The sequence below is a fragment of the Erinaceus europaeus genome, chromosome 17 (genome assembly GCF_950295315.1).
Source record: "Erinaceus europaeus chromosome 17, mEriEur2.1, whole genome shotgun sequence".
NCBI classification, from domain to species: Eukaryota; Metazoa; Chordata; class Mammalia; order Eulipotyphla; family Erinaceidae; genus Erinaceus; species Erinaceus europaeus.
In genome coordinates, this window is record NC_080178.1 from 39,446,843 (window position 1) to 39,470,587 (window position 23,745).

At 44.9% G+C, this 23,745-nt stretch overlaps 1 protein-coding gene across 4 annotated transcripts in view; it reads left to right on the forward strand.

The window, feature by feature from the left end:
- Positions 1 to 8,520, forward strand: part of GAB2 (GRB2 associated binding protein 2) — a 121,436-nt gene extending 112,916 nt beyond the window's left edge. For all 4 annotated transcript variants that reach the window (XM_060176682.1, XM_060176683.1, XM_060176680.1 and 1 more), the window contains 4 exons: positions 3,856 to 3,946; positions 4,051 to 4,153; positions 5,353 to 5,478; positions 6,193 to 8,520. In XM_060176682.1, coding sequence (XP_060032665.1) covers positions 3,856 to 3,946; positions 4,051 to 4,153; positions 5,353 to 5,478; positions 6,193 to 6,336 — 464 coding nt within the window. In that variant the 3' untranslated portion in view covers positions 6,337 to 8,520. The remainder of the gene's footprint in view (positions 1 to 3,855; positions 3,947 to 4,050; positions 4,154 to 5,352; positions 5,479 to 6,192) is intronic.
- The last annotated feature ends 15,225 nt before the right edge of the window (positions 8,521 to 23,745 follow it).

The window sequence follows — 23,745 nt, forward strand, 5'->3', positions numbered from 1 at the left end:
CCTAACTTTAGTCATTTCTGTCCTTCTGGTTGCTTTAGGGTTCCTTTGTTCTTCTTCTTCTAGGTCTTTAAGATGTGCAATCAGGCTGTTTATTTGTGCTTTTTCTTGTTTTCTAATGTGAGCTTGTATAGCTATGAACTTCCCTCTCAGTACTGCCTTAGTTGTGTCCCAGATATTTTGATAGTTTGTGTCTTCATTTTCATTGAAGTCTCGAAACATTTTGATTTCTTCCTTGATTTCCTCTTTGACCCAGAAGTTGTTAAGAAGTGTACTGTTGAGCTTCCACATTTTGGGACTATTACTAATCTTTTGTTGATTGTTAAGTGTTAGTTTAATTCCTCTGTGGTCTGAGAAGATGCTTGGGATGATTTCAATGCTCTTGAATTGGCTGATGCTGTCTTTGTGTCCCAACATATGGTCTGTCCTTGAGAATGACCCATGTGGATTTGAGTAAAATGTGTATTCCAGTTTCTTGGGATGAATGACTCTGAAAATGTCCAATAGTTCTAGTTTATCTATCTCTTCATTTAGCTCCCTTATGTCTTTATTGATTTTCAGCCTGGATGATCTGTCAAGTTGAGAGAGTGGGGTGTGGAAGTCCCCTACTATGACTGTGTTGCTGTTAATATATTGCTGTAGCTCTTTCAGTAGACTTTTGATGTATTTAGATGGCTTCTCATTGGATGCATAGATGTTAATAATTGTTAAGTCCTCTTGATTGACTGATCCTCTGAGCATTAAGTAGTGTCCATGCCTATCTTTTTAAATCTTATCTATTTTAAAGTCTATCATGTCAGATATGAGAATAGCTGTTCCTGCCCCTTTTTGTGGGCCATTGGGTTGTATGATAGTTTTCCATCCTTTTGCTCTAAGTCTGTGTTTGTCTTTTTGAGTTAGGTGGGTTTCCTGTAGACAGGATATTGTTGGGTTGTATTTTCTGATCCATCTTCCTACTCTGTTTCTTCTAATAGGTGAATTCAGACCATTGACATTTATTGATATCAAAGCCTGAAGATATTTTAACGCCATTCTTGTAGAGTTTTAGAGTGTTCTGATAATATGTCCTATTTATGATGGTCTGACTATTTATAGAAGACCTTTCAGAACTTCTTTCAGGGCAGGCTTGGTGATAGTTGATTCCTTCAACTGTTGCTTGTCTGAGAAGGTTTTGATGCCTCCATCTAGTCTGAATGACAGTCTAGCAAGATATAGTATTCTTGGTTGAAAGCCTTTCTCATTGAGCACTCGATAGATATCTTGCCATTCTCTTCTGGCCTGTAGTGTTTGTGTGGAGAAGTCTGCTGCTAATCTTATGGGTTTTCCTCTGTAGGTGACTCTTTGTTTTTCTCTTGCAGCCTTCTTCAGGATCCTTTCTTTATCCTTATTCCTTTCCATTCTAAATATGATGTGTCTTGGTGTCTTTAAGTCTGGGTTAATTCTGTTTGGGACCCTCTGGGCTTCTTGAATCTTTATGTTTTTGATGTTGTCTAGACTAGAGAAGTTCTCAGCTATTATGGCCTGAAGAATACTTTCTTTCTCTCCCTCTCTTTCTTCCTCTGGTAAGCCAATAATGCGTATATTGTTTCTTTTGAAGTCATCCCATAGGTCTCTGTTGTTGTTTTCAGCATCTCTTAATCTCTTCTTGAGATCTCTTACTTCTTTTTTAGTTGTCTCTAATTTGTCCTCGATCTTGCTATTTCTGTCTTCAGCCTCATTGATTCTGTTCTCTCTGCCCTCTACTGTTTTCTGGAGTTCATCTATTTTGTTTCCCTGTTCTAATAGTGTTTTAGCTTGTTCAGCTAGTTGTGTTCTTAGCTCAGCTATTTCAGCTTTTAGCTCTCTAATAACCTTGAGATAGTTAGTGTTTTCTTCCAGAGTCTCATTTGTTGTTCCTGTATTTCTGATTACAATTCTTTCAAACTCTTGACTCACTCCTGTGATTATTTCCTTAGCTAATGTTTGGATGTTGATCTCGTTATTTTGTGCTTCACCCTTTGGGGGGCCTTTAGCTGGATTGTTGTCCTGGTTAGTTTCTCCAATATTTCTTCTTGTTGGTTTACCCATTTTATATATTATGTTATGAGTTCCCTCTCTTAGTACTTTTCAAATTACTGATCACTATTTCCTGGATTGACTTGTGTCTAAGTAAGGTAATTAAGGGTTTCAAAGTGGTAGAAGTTAACAGTTGTTTCAATAGTATTTTAATCCCTGAGTTGGAGCTCAGTGATTTAAAAGCCTCTTTTAAAATTTTTTTTCTTCTCTGTAGGCTATGGGAGCTTAAGGGCTCCTAACTATAAGTAGGTTTCTTAACTTAATCACTGACTCCTAACAAAGAGATATAAGGCAGGATGTAGCAGAGATAGTCCAGTGGTTATGCAAAGAGACTTTCACAGCCCCACAGCTATGCCACCGAGGTATAGGTCTTCTCCTGAGTTTCCGGGTTAGATCTCTGATCCCCTGGTGTCCCTCCCTGCCGCTGCTCCAGACTTTGAGGGCAGTAGCAATGGAGACCCAGAGTTGCACTTGGTGAGTCTCCGGGGAGTCTTCTCTTCCCTTCAGCTGTCCCCTTGTTGGTGGAACAGACTGGAGGAGGTGTCTCAACTGATATACTGTCGGACTGTTACTAGCCATTTAGTCTCTCCTTAGGCTCCTCTCTCTCACCAGCCACGTGTGTCTGCACTCACTGGTTATTTGGTGGGTTCCTGTAGTCGTTCTAGTCCTGTCTTGTTTCAGTTCCAGGTGGTCTCCTTTGGTATTCCTAGTTGATCCAGGAGAGGAGAGAAATAGATCTGCTGCTTTCACTTTTATTTATTTGATTTATAAAATCTATATTTTGAAAATTTGTTAGCCTCAGTTTTCTTCCCTTAAAAAAAAAAAGTTTATTTACTGATGAGAACCAGAACATTATTCTGGCATGTGAGGTACTGAGAATTGAACTCAGCACCTCATGCTTTTGAATCCAATACATTTTCCAATGTGCCACTTCCCAAACTACCCCTCAGGATTCTTATCTTTAAAATGGGCATGTTTGATGTCTCTGCATGTGGTTTAGCAGGACAGCATCCCTTAGGTCAACTCTGAGGGAGCAATTGCCCCAGTATGTTAGCACCATGCCTCCTAGAGAAGACTCCAGCTTTCTCCATTTTGGATAGCATCTCTTGGTGGTTTGTTCATTTTTTTTCTCCAGAGTTTTGCTTCTCTTCATATGTGCATGATTCCAGCACTTCTGGTAAACTCCCTTTTCTTTCTTTTTTCTTTTTTTATTTTTTTAGATAGTGAGTTAAAGAGAGACACCACAGTACTGATTCATTGTTTATTAACTGTTTCCTTTGCATAGTGTATCATGTGTGGATGTGATGGCCAGAGTCCCAAACCTGGGTTAGGACTATGACTGGGTTTACTATGAGCTAGGGCTCATAGTAAATTGTGTTTTCCACTGGTGAACCACTTCCCAACTCTGTGTGTGTGTCCATCCATCCACGTGTCCTTCTCTCATTTAAGATTGATTTATTAATTTATGAGAGAGATAAATAGAAGTAGATGATCACTCTGGCATAGCAATGTGGGGGATTAAATTCAGGACTTCGTGCTTGTGACATCCTAGCCTGGGCCGCTCATCTTTTGCTTTTAAATCTAGTCACAAATCTGGGTAGAACTGAATGTCCCCATTTTGGATCCTGGCCACAGAGCTCTGTTCACAGAGTGTCCCATTTGAAATCTGAAATGTCTAGACCTGTCACATGGTCACAGGCCTTTCAGGGCCTCAGTTTCTCTAAAGGAAGACACGAGTTCATGTGCTATGCAGTGGGGGGCAGTATCACAAGCTGACCTCTCTCCCTTCTGTTCCTGCTGCAGTGAAGCCCACACCACTGGACCTGAGAAACCACACCGTCATTGATGAGCTGCCCTTCAAATCACCCATCACTAAGTCTTGGTCTCGGGCCATGTGAGTGTTTGGGAAACCCGGCCCTGGGGGAGATGTAGGGCAGAGGTCAGGGTCATCGTGATGGGGTCCAGCTAGAGACAAGCCTCCCTCCTGCCTACCTGCAGCCACAGCTTCAATGCCAGCTCCTCACAGTACTGCCGCCCCATCTCCACACAGAGCATCACCAGCACCGACTCTGGAGACAGTGAAGAGAACTATGTCCCCATGGTGAGTGCACTCTACTTTCCATGGGCCTGTGGTTTAAATGGCAGTTGCAGAACTTGAACCCTTTTCTGGAGCAGGGCTGTAAGGGCCAGTCTCTCTCTTATGGCCAGTGGGGAGCAGTGTCAGAGGGAAGGATGGAACTGCAGAGACCAACACCCTTAGGCAGAGTGAACACATACCTGAGTCCAGCAGTCAGCAACTGTGGCTGGAGGTGAAGTGGACAGGAGAGGCTGAACTGGAGGCAGGTCATAAGAGGCCCCAGTTGTTGTCTTGGGGTGTTGCTCTGGGCAGGAGAGAGCCCCTTAGATGTCTATGGCCCAGTGACTAGGCAGTCATTCCAGAATGATCACTAGTGATAAGAACTAGTCCTGCATCCAAGGAAGTGGCCAAGAGGGTAGACCACAGGGCTTGTGAGTATGAGGTCTGAGGTTCAATCCCCAGTACCACATGTGCTACAGTAGTGTTCTGATCTCTTTCTCTGTCTCTGTCTCTCTCTCTCTCTGCCTCTCTCTCCTTCCTTCCCTCCCTTCCCCCTCTCTTCCTCCTTCCTTCCCTCTCTCTTCACTTCATAAAAATAATCTTTTATAAGGGTCTGAGAGCTTACTGTACCCAGCTTGCAAGTAGACCATGTCATTATGCACAGTTCAAGTTTTGAGCCCCAGCACCACATGGCAGTACCATGGTACCAAGAGAAGCTCCAGTACCACAGTGTCTCTCTCTCTCTCTGTGTCCCTTATCTAAATGAAAAGCAACCTGGGAGCAGTGGCATATGTGTAAGGCTCCAACTCTGAAGGGGCATGGGGAAGGCTGTTCACCAAATAGGATTCAAACCCAGCCTCTGAACCCTAACTTTGTCTCTGTAAAAACTAAGATGAGGACCTAGAGGAGTACCTGCCTTGCCACACATAGGACTCAAGCACCACAGCACTGAAACTCCCCCCCACAGAGACTCCCTGGTGTTGAGCCAGCCCCCACACAGTTCTTCTTCCACTGGGGGATGTTCCAGAAAGACATAGCCCAGAAGCATGAAGGTCCCCTGCAATGACCATAACCTAAATAAATAAAACTTTAAAAGTAGCACTAACAGCAGATTTCCCACCTCACATGAGATACCAGTTCTCTGGGGCTTGGCAGGATGTTTTTTCTGGGTGTGCAGGTGAGTCTGTGCACCCCACTTCTGACTGTGCTTTCCTCTGTGACAGCAAAACCCCGTGTCTGCATCCCCCATCGCCAGTGGCACGAGCAGCCCAGCCCCGAAGAAGAGCACTGGCAGTGTGGACTACCTGGCCCTGGACTTCCAGCCCAGTTCGCCCAGCCCCCACCGCAAGGTGTCCGGGAGGGGGGACTCTCACAACCCAACTGCTGCAGCCTAGGTCCCCAAGATTGTCCCCATCACAGGTGGCCTGGACAGATGAGTACAAAGCCTGATCTGGTGGGGTTACAGTTTGAGCAGGGCTGGGATGTGCCATCTTGGCTATGCCTGCTGTAGAGGGCACTTGGAGCAATGGAGCACAGTACCCACCCAGCACACAGCCTGTCTGGGGGCCAGTAGCTTCCCACGCACAAGCCAACTCCCACAGGGCACACACAGAGCCCTGGGAGGTGCTGTGTGGGCCTCTGGCTGAGCAGGCTTGGGGAGGTGAGTGGAGGCTGAGATAGAAAACTGGAGCCCTCCTGAGGGCCATGGCCAGGCTTAGATGCTTCTAGTTGCTGTCAAGTCAGGTGAGAGAGTACCATATGGAGTCCAGGCTTTTTTCAGCAGGACTTTGAATCTACATGATTCCACTCTTCCTGCAGATTCTTCTCTAGATATTGTTTTAGAGAGGGTGAGAGGAAAGGCACCATAGCACTGCTCCTGATAGTGAAGCTTCTTCCATGTGGGTGCTTCCATGTGGCAGTTAGGAATAGAACTCCAAGCCTGGTGACATGTGCACTTTCAGGGGTGAGCTGTCTCCTGGGCCCAGAGTTGAGACATTACAGACAGGCTCCTAAATCCTGATCCCCAGATGACTGCCCCCCTCACTCCCATGTCTGTCCCACAGCCATCCACGTCCTCCATCACTTCAGATGAGAAGGTAGACTACGTACAGGTGGACAAGGAGAAGACCCAGGCGCTGCAGAGCACCATGCAGGAGTGGACAGACGTGCGCCAATCCTCTGAGCCTTCAAAGGGTGCCAAGCTGTGATGTGGGTCTGGCTTCCCTTAGCCTCCACCCACCCTGATGGCTCTGCCATGCCACCCTTCACCATCTGTGACATCAGTGACACAGAGCCCTCCCCAGGAGAGGGGTCCACTGGAACCACTTCTCCAAGGGTGACAGTCATGGCTGTGCCTCTTCCCACCGTAGTTAGAGCTGTTGCCCAAAAAAGCACCTTCAGCCTCTTCCTGACCCCGAGACCCACTGTCCACAGTGTGGCAGGAAGCGCTGAGGCTCCAGCTAGCTGCCCTGGGTCCAACCCTCAGCTGTATGCCACTGAAGTCAAAGACCCAGGGAGCTGCAGACCCTCAGACCAGAGAGGACCTGGCCTGTCTGTCTGTTGTGGAAAAGGAAGAGGAGTGGAAGGAAGGACAGAAGTGGACCTGGGAGACCAAGGTGTTAGACACTGGAGGTGGAGAGCGGGGTCTCCTGATGCCATGGGCAGGAGAAACAGAAGATGAGGAAAAAAGGAAGGGACCACGGAACATGGTGGACAAGTAGGAGCCCAGGGACTAGGTGGCAAAGACACCTCGGGCTCAGCCTGGAATTGTGGAGCCCTGCAGGCACCCACCCTGTCCTCAAGCACAGAGCAGCCCTTACCCACTGGGGATAGGTCACTGGGAAAGGCCCCAGGCAGAGCAAAGTGGCCAGGGAGCCATGGACACCAGCACAGCATGAAGGAGGGAGTGCAGGCCCACAGGCCACCTGGGCCAAGAGAGGGCTGGGCAGAAGCATGGGGTATGATATGCTTGGCAGCAAGTGAGTTCCTATAAGGTAGCAAGGCAGGTAGAGAGAGGCATGCAGGGCCTGGTGGAGACCAGGCACAGGTTGAAGAATGGAATGAAGGAGCAGGTCAGGTCAGAAGATTGTGCGAGCTGGCATGCACAGGTGACACAAGGCAGACCCCAAGCAAAGGGAGGACTCTGATGGCTGGCAGGTGTGGGCAAGGCCTGTTTCTCTTCCCTGTCCCCTCACATTCCAGGAACAAGGGAAGGAACTCAGGGCCCCCAGGTACAGGGGATGGGGTGGGTGTCAAAGAAGAGGTTCCTTTAAAAAGGAGATGCCTGAGACAGGCCTGAGAGGAAAAGGAGTCTGATACATTCAGGGGCAAGGAGAGAAGAATGTGGCCCAGAGGATGGAGAAAGAGGGCAGGTAAGCTGTAGGGACCTCAGTCCTGTGGGAAGCCAGGCCCAATGGGACCTGGGGAACAGTGGGACTTCATGTTCCACAGGTGAAAGGCAGTGGTTCTGTGCCCAGCCCAGTTTCTCTCTCTGGACCGCACTTGGCAGAGCTGTGCATGGCAGGCACTTAGCCCCAAGACGAGCCCTGCTCACTCCCCATCCACTGCCCCTCTGCAGGGCTGGAGTGTGGCAGGTAGAAAGAGTGTCACTAGGCCTCTGGGGCCTTGTCTGTCTGCCTGGCCCTAGGTCCCTGCCCAAGGCTACCTGAGTTTCGTCCTCCCCATGCCATGCTGTTCAGATAGACTTCTCCCCACCCCCCAGACAGAAGCACAAGCACTCTAAAGTGACTGGAGCTAGAACGCAGCTCAGGTCTCCCCTTGGGCCCCTTTGCCAAGCAGCCAAGGCCCCAACCCAGTGGCCACACAACTCTGCAGAAGTTGTGGAGAGTGAGGAGGCCTCCTGCCTCTGCCTACTAAGTGGGGACACCAGGCCAACCACAGGATCTCTAAAGACAGCGCCCCTAGGGGGAGGGAGGCGCCAGGAGGCTGTCAAGCTGAGATCTCTCACTGTGGGACTGGGCACCCTGCCCAGGAGCCAGGCTCTCAAGTGGTGGTAGCTAGTACTGGTACCTGATGGCCTCTGTGTTGAATGTCCTGAAATACTAGAATTGTCCGCACATAGTTGTTGCTGTTTGTGGGGCATAGGTATGGATGCCTGATCTTGGGTTCTGTCACCATTTGAAATCAACATTTCCTTTTTCAAATCACTGTTGGTGCCTAATCAAATTTAAGTTATTAATTTATTTGGTTTTCTTTCTTTGAGGAAAAAAAAGTCTTTGTAACATGTATTTATCCTGTGGGTAATTCCAGGTGGGTGGGGATGGGCACATCGGATGAGCCCGTTTTGGCTGGAGGTACACTTGGTACAGGCCCACGAGGGCCTCCTTACTGTGGTTTTGCATCAGGATAATAATAAAGTCCATTAGAAGCAACTGGAAAGGCTACTGGAGTCTGCCTTGTCTACAGGGACTGGGGTGCTCAGCTGAACACACACACACACACACACACACACACACACACACACACACACTTCAGGGCAATGGTAACTCAGTACAAAGAATGAAGGTGGATATATGAAAAATATTTTTTAATTTTTTTATTGCCACCATGGTTATCTCTGGGACTTGGTGCCTACACGATGAGTCCACTGCTCCCGGAGGCCTTTTTGTTTTCCCTTCCTTATGTAATAAGAGAGAAATTTAGAGGGGGCTAGATAAGGAGAGAGAAAATATAGATATCTGCAGCAGTGCTCCATTGCTCATGAAACTTCGTCCCTACGGATGTGGCCCAAGGACTTGAACCTGTGTCCTTACACACAGTGATGTGTGCACTCAGCCAGGAGTATCACCACCTGGTTTCTGGGAAAAAGAAATTATGAGAAAGAAATCAGAGCACCACTCTAGCTATGCAGTATCAGATCAAAGCTTTATTTCTGTGTGTGTATGTGTGTTTGTGTGTATGTGTGTGACAAAAAGAAACCCACAGGCCTGCTTCACCACTCATGAAGCTTTCCCCAGCAATAACCCTGGAGACAAAAAAAAAAAAAAAAGACTTGTAAGGTTTCTGCAATGATTACATGAATAATATATATAGACTGTCTGATAGAGTTGGCAACAATTACCAAACTAGAAAAGTGCTAATACATTAGGTATCATTAAAATTAAGAATTTCCATTTGTTAGACTGGGCCTTCTAAGGTTAAAAAAAGAAAGATCTAGAACAAGAGGTGGTTCAGAGGATAAAGTGTTGGACTCTAAAGCATGAGGTCCTGAGTTCAATCCTTAGCATTATGTGCCAGAATGATGCTCTGCTCTCACACATACACATTAATAAACAGATTTTTGGGTATAGTTTTTATTTTTTCATTTATAAAATGGAAATATTGACAAGACCATAGGATAAGAGGGGTACAATTCCACACAATTCCCACCACCAAAACACCATATCCCATCCCCTCCCTTGGAAGCTTTCCTATTTTTTTAAATTTTATTTATTTACTTACTTATTTATTTATTTATTTATTGGATAGTGACACCCAGAAATTAAGAGGAAGGGGGTGAGAGGGAGGGAGACAGAGAGACACCTGCGGCCCTGCTTCATGTGAAGCTTTCCCCCTGCAGGTGGGGACCAAGGGCTTGAACCTGGGTCCTTGCACACTGTAATGTGTGTGCTCAACCAAGTGCACCACTGCCTAGCCCCCATTTCCTATTCTTTATCTCTCTGGGAGTATGGACCCAGGATCATTATGGGGTACAGAAGGTGGAAAGTCTGGCTTCTGTAATTGCTTCACCATTGAACATGGACATGGACATTGATCCATACCCCCAGCCTCTCTCTCTCTTTCCCTAGTGGGGCAGGGATTTGGGGAGGCAGGGCTCCAGGATATATGGTAGGGTCCTTTGCCCAAGGAAGTCAGGTTGGCATCATGGTAACATCTTGAACCTGGTGGCTAAAAATAGTTAAGATATAAAGCAGAACAAAGTCTTAAATAATCATTAACCTAAAGGCAAAAATATTACAGTGGTCCGGGAGGTGGCGCAGTGGATAAAGCATCAGACTCTCAAGCATGAGGTCCTGAGTTCAATCCCCGGCAGCACATGTACCAGAGTGATGTCTGGCTCTTTCTCCTCCTATGTTTCTCATTAATAAAATCCTTAAAAAATGTATTACAGATGAAGATTTGAGGTCTCCGTTTTGGAAAAAGCTAGTAGGTCTATTTTAGGTATACTCCAAAGGGCCCTTGACTTTACTAGTTTTTGCCTGAGCCTAACATGTAATATACAGGTGGGCCCGAGTTATTGTCTGGGGAGATGGTGTCATAGTTGGAAAACATCTTTAAATTAAAAAAAGAGCAAAGATGTCTGCAATAGAAAAAGCCAGAGACTCTGAGGCTCCAGGTTCAATCTTCAGCACCACCATAAGCCAGAACTGTGCAGTGCTCTGGTTAAAAAAAAAATAATAAGTAAATAAAAATTATAAATAAATAGACATATGCTGGTAAAAATAAATCATATGTGGATGGACTTTTTCCCACTAGCTTCTATCAGGTTCACTGGTGTTGCTCAAAATATTATTCTGTGAGTAATAGAAGTGATTAAGAGTTGAGGTCTTGGGGCTGGCTGGTGGCACGTGCAAGGACCAGGCTTCAAGCCCATACTCCCCACCTGTGGGGGGATGCTTAATGAGTGATGAAGCAGGTCTATAGGTGTATATCCCCTTCCCTCTCAATTTCTAGCCTGTCAAATAAAATTGAAAGTAAAAATGGGAGTAGGTTTGTAGTGCAGGGACTGAGCCCTAGTGTTAACCCTGGTGACAAAGAGAGTTGAAGGCTTTAATTGGCTCATACCATGACTGAAACACACTCTCACACTCTTTCCCTCCCTCCCTCCCTCTTGGTAGTTTTGTCTGTTTCCTTTTTTTTTTTTTTTTTTTTTTTTTAAGAAGTAGACAATTTGGACTTTTTTTTTTTCCCCAGGGTTATCGATGGGCTTGGTGCCTGCACAACGAAGACACTGCTTCTGGAGCCATCTTCTTTCCATTGTTGCTGTTGCTGCTATTGTTGTTGGTTAGGACAGAGAGAAATTGAGAGAGGAAGGGAAGACAAAGAAGGGGAGAGAAAGACTCCTGCAGACCTGCTTCACCACTTGTGGAGCAACCCCCCAGTGGGTTGGGAGCCCGGGACTTGACCCACTATCCTTGAGCAGAACCTTGTACTTCATACTGTGTGTGTTTAACCTAGTGTGCCACTGCCTGCCCTCTCCCCACCCTCATTTCCTCTTATGTGTGGATTACAAAAGATATTGCTTGTGAGAGGCTGTTGTTTGCCAACATGCCTAATTAAGTCAGAATGTCTCATTTTAAGCACTCATTTAGCCTATCCCACTTTAAAGTGTCTTATTGTAATCACTCAGGACCAAAGCTCTACCATTCAAGAAAACATTAAATGACCTCATTTTAAATTACTTCATGGAGTCATCTTTCAGAATCTCAGGAGGTTTTAACTAGGGACCAATCTATTCCAATCTTTCACATATGGAGTGGAGTGATGTCACTGCCAGGCTTAACCTTGCTTCTTTTTCAAATGGGTCTAATAATGCTAATTTCATGTCCTGAACCCTCTATCCAAAGCTGCAAGATGAGGCCAAGTTATCCACTGTGTTATGAAGGTGGTGTGGCATCACATGTGAAGGTCAATTCGACATCAAACTGGACATACCCCACCACCCATGCACACATCCACACTTCAGTGTATAAAGCTGTATCAATAGAATGCTTTCTAAGCAGGAGCAGTGTGAGTACTTGACACTGATCTTCACATTGCTTTGACAGGAGGGTGTGACCCACTCACTTACTGTTCACACTTCCCATCTCAGCGTGTCTCTTCCCATAGATGCACACACAATACAGGCACAGGTAGGCACTGGGTTAAGGCTGAAGTAGGACTCTGGCCAGGGAGAAGGCAGGTTGGACTTTTCTAGGGCCAGGGGTGGCCAGGAGAGTGATTAAGAAGGAAGGCTGGGGGAGTTGGGCAGTAGTGCAGTGGGTTAAGCACAGGTGGCATTTGCACAAGGACCAGTGTAAGGATCCTGGTTTGAGCCCCCGGCTCCCCACCTGCAGGGGAATTGCTTCACAAGCAATGAAGCAGGTCTGCAGGTGTCTATCATTCTCTTCTCCTCTCTGTCTTCCCCTCCTCTCTCCATTTCTCTCTGTCCTATCCAACAATGATGACATCAGCAACAACAACAATAATAACTACAGCAATAAAACAAGGGCAACAAAAGGGAATAAATAAATATTAATAAAAAATAAAAAGGAAGGCTGAGGTGTGGGGGTTGACTGGTAGCACACCAGGTTACGTGCACGTAGTGCAAAATGCAAGGACCCACAGAAGTATCCCAGTTCCAGCCCCAGCTCCCCACTTACACAGGGGTCATTTCACAATCAGTGAAGGTCTACAGGTGTCTGTCTTCTCCTCCTCTCTCAACTTCTCTTTGTCCTAACGACAACAGCAATAATAACAGCAACAACGGGGGGGGGAGGGGGAAGAGATGCCAGGAGCAGTGGATTCATAGTGCAGAGCCCCAACGATAACCCTGAAGGCCAAAAAAAGAAAAGAAAAAGCCTGGGGATGGGGACATCTGCCATCTGCTCTGTGCTCCCCACCCTGTCTCACTCTGCTCAGTTCCCCATATACTCTGACCCACTCCCTGACAGGTGTAGATTGGCTGGGGAGGGGTGAAGCTGCAGACCTACCTTACCTGGGTGTGTTGGCACATCTGGATTGGGGGGAAGAGTATGTTGTGTATCCGATGCAGTCTCAAAAATGGCCTCAGGCATGAACATCTTTTTACATAACTATTATGCTGTCTCCCTAGCCTTCAATTATCTTTAATGTCACCTTTGAAACAGTTTTAAATTTCTTTAAAAAATCATTCCCTTTATTGATAGGACAGAGAGATATGAAAAGGAAAATGGGAGATAGGGAGAGAGAAAAAGACAACACCTGGGCACACCTGGTTGAGCACACATATCACAAAGTGAAATGACTCAGGTTTTAGCCCCTGGTCCCCACCTGCAGGGGAAAAGCTTTGTGAGTGGTAAAGCAGTGATGCAGGTGTCTCTCTACCTCTCCCTTCCCTCTCAATTTCTGGCTGTCTCTATCCAATACATAAATAAAGATAATAAAACAAAATTTAAGAAAAAAGGGGGTCAGTTGTTGTGCACCAGGTTAAACACACATAGTATGAAGCATAAGGACCTGCACAAGGATCCCAGTTCGAGCCCCTGGCTCCCCACCTGTGTGTGTGTGGGGGGGTCTGCTTTACAAGCAGTGAAGCAGGTCTGCAGGTGTCTATCTCTCCCTCTCTCTACCCTCCCCTCTCAATTTCTCTGTCCTGTTGAATTTTTAAAAAAGCCAACAGAAGCAGACTGAGCACCGAGCCCCAGCAACTGGAAGCAAAAAAAGAAGGGGAGAGGGGAGGAGGAGAGGGAGAATGAGAAGACAAAAGGGTGATAGAGAGGGAGAGAGACAGAGAGACACCTGTAGCCCTGCTTCACCACTTGCAAAGCTTTCCTTCTGCTGGTGGGGACCATGGGCTTTTTACCAGAGCTGGAGGTGAAGAGTAGTAGCTCACTGACAGCTGTTTCATACTTGCATGCTGAGTGGTTTTATGGGGTTCAGGTTGTCTACTCTAGTGGTGTTTGGAGGTATTTTACCTCTGTAAGTTATCCAGTCAGCTTGTAGGCACATTCTCTCAAAAAGGGATATGAGAATGGCTGTCTTAATGGGGAGCCGGGCGGTAACACAGCGGGTTAAGCGCAGGTGGCGCAAAGCGCAGGGACTAGTGTAAGGATCCCGGTTCGAGCCCCCGGCTCCCCACCTGCAGGGGAGTTGCTTCACAGGAGGTGAAGCAGGTCTGCAGGTGTCTATTTATCTCCCCCCCGTCTTCTCCTCCTCTCTCCATTTCTCTCTGTCCTATCCAACAATGACGACATTAACAACAATAATAGCTACAACAATGGAACAAGGGCAACAAAAATTAAATAAATAAATAAATAAATAAATAAATAAAATGGCTGTCTGAATCCTCCCATGGGTTGAAGTTAGAAATTTAGAGGCTGGGGGAGATAGAGAGGGAGAAAGACAGAGAGACATCTGAAGACCTGCCTGCTTCATCACTCATGAAGTTTTCCCCCTGCAGGTGGGGACCATGGGCTCCAACCCGGTTCCTTGCACATTGTAACATGTGAGCTCAACCAGTTGCACCACCACCTGGCCTCTATGAGTGCACATGTTCCAATGCACAAGAACCCAGCCTCTAAATTTCTAACTATCCAATAAATAAATAAGTAAAGATAATAAAACATTTAACATGTGCACTCAACCAGGTGCACCACCTCCCAGCCCCCAGACTTTTATTCAGATAGAAAAAGATGGGAAAAGTGGTGGTGCATCTGGTGAAATGCACATGTTACAATGCACAGGGATCCAGATTTGAGCCCCCAGGCCCCACCTGCAGGGGGAAAACTTTGCAAGTGGTGAAGCAGGGCTGCAGGTGTCTCTCTGTCTTTCTTCCTCTCTATCACCCCCTTCCCTTTCAATTTCTGGCTGTGTCTACCCAATAAATAAATAAAGATTTTGAAAAAATGAAAAAGATAAAATGGGAGAAAGAGGAGATCTGGCACAGCACTGTTCTTCTATTCATGGGCCTGCCCCTTGGTGCTATGTATGATGCTCCATATGATTCCATGGGCTCAATCCCAGGTCCTTTACTGAATGAAATGACTTCCATCCTGAAATCATTCTGTTGCTTAAAATAAAATGGGGGTGGGTGGGTGGTGGAGCACCTGGTTGAGCACACATTTACAATGCACAAGGACCCAGGTTCAAGTCCCCAGTCCCCACCTGTAGAGGGAAAGCTTCACAAGTGGTGAAAGAGTGTTGCGGGTATCTCTCTGTCTCTCTTCCTCTCTATCCAACCCTTCCCTCTCGATTTCTGGCTATCTCTATCCAACAAATAAAGATAATTAAAATTTTTTAATTTGGGGGTTGGGGGTGGCACAGGAGGCCCTAATGATTCAGGTGCTGGAGCATAAAGATGAAGAAGACCTACACTGGCAGTGAGTGTTTCTGCAGAAACAATGAGAACATTTCGGGTTTATGGGAGGCGTGGCCATGGAATAACTGGGATCAAACCGTCTCTCCTCCCAAGACAACAAATAAATACAAGAGACCCAAATGAAGTCATAATCTACAGCAGAAAGATCTGAAGCCTCAGGTGGGTGCTTGTGTGCAGTTGGGGCAAAAAGGGGCAAATGGGTTTAAGAACAACAAAGTCAAATCAGAGCTCCTGGTGGCAAAGAGCTGAGCTGTGCCATTTGGCGATTTCTCTTTTAGTGCAGCAAACAGTGAAGGTTGTTCCAAGTGCCAGAAGAAACGAGAAAGGGGCTTAAAATTTCTCAATTTTTGACTCAAGGGGTTTTAGCCTTCTGACTTTAAGGCAAAAACACAACATAAAACACAGCATTTGTGACCACAAGACAGCCCAAAGCAACTACGTCCCCACCCCATCCCATCCCACCCCACCCGCTGCAGATCATACAAATGAGAAGCCTTGAGATCACAATAGCACCACCTGCTGGTCATCAATAACCGGCACAGAGTAGCAGGAGCTATGTCTGTCTACTCTCCCTGGTCAGCTAAGAATAACAAAGAAGATCACCTGAGAACACAAGACAAAACTCCATAACTGTGAACTCTTTGAGTACCTTACTAAAACACAAGTCAATCCAGGCAAATGTGATTAGTGGATTGAACAGTACTGAGAGAGGGACCTCATAACACACCATATACAATGGTTAAACTAAAAAGAAACATTAGAGAAATAAACCAGGACAAAAGACCAAAATATACCACGACCCCCAAAGGGTTTTGAGGACAATATCCAAACACTAACAGAGCTTAGTCACAGGAGTGAGGAAAGAGCTTGACAGTAATATCAGAAATGGGGAAACAGCAAATGAAACTCTGAAAGAAAACACTATCTGGAGATAGAGAGCTGAAAGTTGAAATAGCAGAGCTAAGAGCACAACTAGCTAAACAAGCTAATACCATATTGGAACAGGCAACAAAATAGCTGAGCTACAGAAAACAACAGAGGGGAGAGAGAATATAATAAGTGAGGCAGAAAGCAGAACTAGCAAGATAGAGGATGAATTAGAGAAAACTAATAAAGAAGTAAGAGATCTCAAAAAGAAATTAAGAGATACTGAAGACAACAACAGAGGCATATGGGATGACTTCAAAGAAATAATATATGCATTATCAGCTTGCCAGAGGAAGAAAGAAAGGGAAGAAAGCATTCTACAGGACATAAGGCTGAGAACTTCCCTACTCTAGACAAGATAAAAGACATAAAGGTTCGGGAGTCAGGCAGTAGCGCAGAGGGTTAAGCACACATGGCACAAAGCACAAGGACTGGCGTAAGGATCCCAGTTCGAGCCCCAGCTCCCCACCTGCAGGGAGTCGCTTCACAGGCATTGAAGCAGGTCTGCAGGTGTCTTTCTCTCCCTCTCTCTGTCTTCCCCTCCTCTCTCCATTTCTCTCTGTCCTATCCAACAATGATGACATCAATATCAACAACAATAACTACAACAATAAAACAACAAGGGCAACAAAAGAGAAAATAAATAAATTTAAATTTTTTCTTAAAAGACATAAAGGTTCAAGAAGCTCAGAGGGTCCCAAACAGAATTAACCCAGACTTAAAGACACCAAGACATCATACTTAGAAATGAAAAGGAATAAGGATAAAGAAAGGATCCTCTGGAGTAGGGCACCAAATAAAAACCCTGGAGTGAGGGTAAGGGTGGACATTCCGCTTCCCAGGGGTGGTGGGGGGTGGGGGTAGGTGGGTGGGATGGGACATAGTCTTTTGGTGGTGGGAATGGTGTTTATGTACACTCTTATTAATTTGTAGTCATATAAATGACTATTTAATTAATATGAGGGGAAAATTTGATTGTATGTCTCAAACTTTTAAAAATAACAGACTGAATCTTTTTAATACATAGGCAGAGTCTTTGATATGTTGACTCTCTCAAAAACCTAGACCAGGGAGAACAGAAGCAACCAGTGGCACAGCTATATACAATACATTGGGTATATTATACAGCAAATCCTAACAAAGGGACTTTTCAAAGTTAATCCAATTACTAAATAATGTGATGATAATAACTATCCATTGTCTTGTTGAACCCTAAGATAACAGGAACCTCACATTTCCACTATAGAGCCTATATTTCCCCTAGTCCTGGAACCTTAGGATGGGGCACTTTCCTGCATTTCTCTCAATTCATACCAAATAATATTGCATCTGCTGATCCCAACCTAATCAACGCAACGAGTGCCACCTCAGCATGCTTCACTTCAGACTGTGTCCTGAGACTTCAGGTGTGGAATGACAAACCTTCAGCTTCATTACTTGGTGATAACTTTCCTTTCATAGTATTCTCTAATTCCATTCCAGGCGGTTCACTTCCTAACAAAGTACCAAAACCTAGATATAGACCAGGTCCCATGAGATAGAGCACATGTTCACACATATCCATAAACTAGGACAAAACAGGGAGTCGGGCGGTAGCGCAGCAGGTTAAGTGCACGGGGCAAAAAGCGCAAGGACCGGCTCAAGGATCCCGGTTTGAGCTCCTGGCTCCCCATCTGCAGGGCAGTAGCTTCACAGGCGGTGAAGCAGGTCTGCAGGTGTCTGTCTTTCTCTCCCCCTCTCTGTCTTCCCCTCCTCTCTCCATTTCTCTCTGTCCTGTCTAACAACGACATAAATAACAACAACAATAACTACAACAACAATAAAAAAACACAAGGGCAACAAAAGGGAAAATAAATAAATATTTTTTAAAAACTAGGGCAAAATATATACCTGAAAGCAAAAGTACACAATAGTCTGCAGTGAGTACCCCCCAACACTTTATCTGCACTATTCCAGCCTTTAGGTCCATAATTCTTCAACAATTTGTTTGGCTTTGTATGTTAACTCTCTTTTCAGCCATCAGGTTCCAGATGCCAACATGATGCCGACCAGACTTCGCTGGACAGACAGCTCCACCAATGTGTCCTGGAGCTCTGCTTCCCCAGAGACCCACCCTACTAGGGAAAGAGAGAGGCATACTGGGAGTATGGATTGACCAGTCAACACCCATGTTCAGCGGGGAAGCAATTACCGAAGCCAGACCTTCCACCTTCTGCAACCCACAATGACCTTGGGTCCATACTCCCAGAGGGATAAAGAATGGGAAAGCTATCAGGGGAGGGGATGAGACACAGAGATCTGGTGGTGGGAATTGTGTGGAGTTGTACCCCTCCTATCCTACGGTTTTGTTAATGTCTCCTTTTTTAAATAAATTAATTTTAAACAAAAGAATATATATATATATATATATATATATATATATATATATATATATATATATATGGAAAGGATCCTGAAGGCTGCAAGAGAAAGAGTTACTTACAGAAAACTAATCTTATGCAGACTTCTCCACACAAACACTACAGGCCAGAAGAGAATGGCAAGATATCTATTGAGTGCTCAATGAGAAAGGCTTTCAACCAAAACTACTGTATCCTGATAGACTATCATTCAGACTAGATGGAAGCATAAAAATCTTTTCAGACAAGCAACAGTTGAAGGAATCAACTATCAACAAGCCTGCCCTGCAATAAGTTCTGAAAGGTCTCTTATAAACAAACACATCATCATAAAGATACTATATAACAGAACACTTTAAAATTTTAGAATAATGGCATTAAAATATTTTCATTCTATAATATCAATAAATGTCAGTGGCCTGAATTCACCTATTAAAAGGCACAAAGAAGGAATATGGATCAGAAAACACAACCCAACCATATGTTGTCTGCAAGAATCCCACCTAACTCAGCAAGACAAACACAGACTCAAAGTGAAAGAATGGAAAACTACCATACAAGCCAGTGGACCACAAAAAAAATGGCAAGAACAGCTATTCTCAATCTGACATGATAGACCTAAAAACAGAGAAAATTTAAAAAGATAGGGATGGACATTACTTAATGTTCAGAGGATCAGTCAACCAAGAGGATTTAATGATTCAGTGGTCCAATGAAAGGCCATCTAAATATATGAAACATCTACTAAACGGGCTACAGTAATATATTAACAGTAACACAGTAATAGTAGGTGATTTCAACACCCATTGGATGTTAGATCAGAAATCACCAAATACTTAGAGGCAGATGTTGGCAAAACTCTTTTCCATCTAAATATTAAAGGCATATTCAACGAAATGAATCCAATTACCAAAAAAAAAAAAAGTTGAACAATAAACACAAAACAGAGCTTGGACTGGGTCTGAAGTATTGCACCAAAGTAAAGGACGCTGGGGTTGGGTGAGGGGAGGTCCTGGAACATGATAGCAGAGGACCTAGAGGGGCACTGAATTGTTATGTGGAAAAACTGAGAAATGTGAGCAGGGGTAGATGGCATAATGATTATGTAAAGAGACTCTTCTTCCTGAGGCTTCAAAATCTCAGGTTAATGGTGAACTCACCTTCTTTACCCCATTTTGGATGGAGCTCGAACATACCATGTTAAATGAGATTAAGTCAGAAACAAGATGAATATGTGATAATCTCACTCATAGACAGAAGTTGATAAACAAGATCAGAAGGGAAAACTCTAAGTAGAACTTGGACTGGAGTTGGTGTACTGCACCAAAGTAAAAGACTCTGGGGTGGTGGTGGGGGGTTCAGGTCCTGAAACATAATGGCAGAGGAGGACCTAGTGGGGGTTGTACTGTTATGTGGAAATGTTAAACATGTACAAACTATTGTATTTTCCTGTTGACTGTAAGCCATTAATCCCCCATTAAAGAATTTTTTGAAAAAATTAAGAATATTTTACACATGTATCAAAACTATATTTACTATAAGCCATTAATCTTCCCAATAAAAAGTGAAATACATTCCATTAACAATTATTAAAAGTGGACCCACAAGTGCAGTCCTGGTGCTGACAGTACAGAGGAGAAAGTGAAGGGAGAGACATTCACTAGGGCTGGGGGCCCATGGGAAGGAGTGGGGTGGTGGGTCATGGGGGAGGCTGGCTGCCCATAGGCTACCTCCATAACTTTCTGTCTTGTAAATTCCCAGCACACCGACCCTGCTCTTTATCACAGCCTGAAAATGTCAGTGCTGGCCTCAGGGCTTCTGGGATCTGGTCTGTGAAACTGCTTGATGTGGTTATGCAGAAAGATGTTCATGTCTAAGGCCATTTTTGAGACTGCATCTGATATACAACATCCCCTCCCCCAAACCAAAAGTGCCAACACACCCAGGCAAGCCTCACCCCATCCACCCTCAGCCAATCTACACCTGTCAGAAAATCGGTCAGAGTATGTGGGGAGCTGAGGAGAGTGAGACACTGTGGGGAGCACAGAGCAGATGTCCCTAGCCTTCCTTCTTTTTAAATATATTTATTTATTCCCTTTTGTTGCCCTTGCTTTTTTTTTTTTTTTCCCTCCAGGGTTATTGCTGGGCTCGTTGCCTGCACCATGAATCCACCCCTCCTGGAGGCCTTTTTTCCCCCTTTCTGTTGCCCTAGTTGTTGCAGCCTCGTTGCGGTTATTATTGCCATTGTTGACGTTGCTTTGTTGTTGGATAGGACAGAGAGAAATGGAGAGAGATGGGGAAGACAGAGAGAGAGGGGAGAGAAAGACAGACACCTGCAGACCTGCTTCACCGCCCGTGAAGCGACTTCCCTGCAGGTGGGGAGCCGGGGGCTCGAACCGGGATCCTTACGCCGGTCCCTGCGCTTTGCGCCACGTGCGCTTAACCCACTGCGCCACCGCCCGACTCCCTGCCCTTGCTTTTTTAAATTGTTGTAGTTATTGTTGTTATTGATGTCATTGTTGTTGGATAGGACAGAGAGAAATGGAGAGAGGAGGAGAAGACAGAGAGGGGGAGAGAAAGATATACACCTTCCGACCTGCTTCACCGCCTGTGAAGCAACTCCCTGCAGGTGGGGAGCTGGGGGCTCGAGGAACCGGGATCCTTACACCAGTCCTTGTGCTTTGTGCCACCTGCACTTAACCCACTGCTCTACCACCTGACTCCCCCAGCCTTCCTTCTTAATCGCTCTCCTGGCCAGCCCTTCCCTGGAAAAGTTCCACCTGCTGTCTCCCAACCCAGTGTCCGTGTCCGTGTCCGTGTCCGTGTGTGTGTGCGTGTGTGTGTTTTGTATGTGCATCTGTGGGAAGAGACACAGGGATAAAAGCAGCATAGCAGAGTATCTCTCACATAGTTCTGATCTCTTCTGAAGAGCTCTCAGAAACCGAGGCCCTCCCCTGAAAATTAAGAGCACTGAAGTACTCATTTTGAAGTAGAGTGAAATTAATGGCAATTGTACCAGGCTCCTTCAGGCCACCCATAAATTCTAAACCCAACCCCCTCTTCCTCCTAGTGTTTTTGAAAGCCCTGGCAGATTTAAAGCCAGCTTCTTGTGTTTGTAAAAAGCCATGACAACCTTTCAACTTTATGACCTCTTTATGACCTTTCATCTTTATGACCATCTCTTAGTCCTTGTATGCATATCTGTGAATTATTTTTTGGTCAACTTTTCTTTATAAAAGGGAAATCTTACAGCACATGAGGGCCAGAAGCTTTTTGGCATTAGCTGATTCTGGGTCTGGTGTTCCAGATGTTTTCTAGTAACCTCTAGGTGTCATGACTTTGTTTACTAATTCCCAGTTTTACAATTTCAGTCTATTCAAGGGCTAGTCTGATGATTCTTCCTTCCTCTGTTTCCTTTTATCTTTTATAGTCAGTGAAAAGATATAACTATACTATCTGTATTCCGCCTCAATTTTACCAAGTAATTTCACATGTATAGATATTATTTACTTTATTGCTTACAGCACCAATTAACTCTGGGTTGAACCTGGGACTTCTAGCATGCAAAATCATTTGTTTGGGGGGGGGGAGGGGCACAACACAGAAGCTTCCTCCAATGCAGTGGGGGCCCAGATAGAACTTGAGTGGCTTGCATGGTGACAAAACAGCACACTATCCAAGTAAGCTATTCCTCCAGTCCCCTACAAAGTTATCTTGTTAGTGGCTTTTCATTATACTAATTCAGTTGTATATTTTCTCTCTAGAATGGTAGAAATATTTTATTGACCAACATAAAAGCAACATGCTTTAGAAAACATTTTTTATTTTTTTTTATAGAAACAGAAATTGAGAGGGTAGAAATTGGAGGAGGAGAAAGAAAGAGAGACACCTGCAGTACTGCTTCACTGCTCATGAAGCTTCTCCCCTGCAGGTGGGGCTCAAGGCTTGAACCCTGAAACTTGAACATGGTAATGTGTGTGCTCAACAGATGTGCCACTGCCCTACTGCCCTAGTCCAAGGACAGACATTAAATGAATGTGCTATAGCCTTGAATGGGAAATTCTAGCTCTTCCAGACCTATAATATGTTATACTTATAGAATAATTGATATCTATACAATTAATTTATATTACATATCAATTAATTTTATATATCTATATAATTAATTTATATCTATACAATGTTATACTTATAGAATAATTGATATCTACCTCTGGAAATAAAATTTCAATTCTATTTCATCATTCTGCAAAATAACAGTGCATACAAATGCAAGGACACACAGTATACAAAATACTGAACACTGTAGAAAATGTATTTCCAAAATGAATTACTGCCCATTAGAAAGGTAAGACATCCTACTAGAGACAGGGGCTCTCATGCAGTAGATATTTACAAAAGGTGGATAATTCTAAATAACGTCATACTAGAGGCCAAGTTTGAATATAGGGGCTCTAGAACTAAGAGGCAGGACTGGAGGCTTTCTCAAAATATTAAAGCGGGCAGAGGCACAAGGCAATGCCCCCTAAGCAGCTCTAGGCAGCCTGTGTGCTCAGATGAGACCTTCCAGGCAGCACACAGATGACTATAATCAGGTTCAGTCTTTTTTTTTTTTTTCCTCCAGGGTTATTGCTGGGCTCGGTGTCTGCACCATGAATCCACCGCTCCTGGAGGCCATTCCCCTACCCTTTTTGTTGCCCTTGTTGTTGTAGCCTCGTTGTGGTTATTATTATTACCATTGTTGATGTTGTTTGTTGTTGGACAGGACAGAGAGAAATGGAGAGAGGAGGGGAAGACAGAGAGGGGAAAGAGACTGCCCTGCAGGTGGGGAGCCGGGGGCTGGAACCGGAATCCTTACGCCGGTCCTTGGTCCTTGTGCTTTGCACCCTGTGCCTCCTCTAATAAGGAGTGCTCAGTTCTCTCCACTCTTCTGTTGGAGGTGCACCAAGACTTAGAACTATAGGAATCCTGGCAGGCACACTCAAGGTGGGAGGGTCAGATAAGGTGCACAGGTAGGACTTATATACTGACTGGGTCCTTGCACATTGTAACATGTTTTTTTTTTAATTTTTTAAAATACTTATTTATTTATTCTCTTTTGTTTCCCTTGTTGTTTTTGCACATTGTAACATGTACGCTCACTCAACCAGGTGTGTGAGCCAACCTCTGGAGCCATTTCTTTGTCCCTGAGCTGTTTAATCAGCTTGAAGACT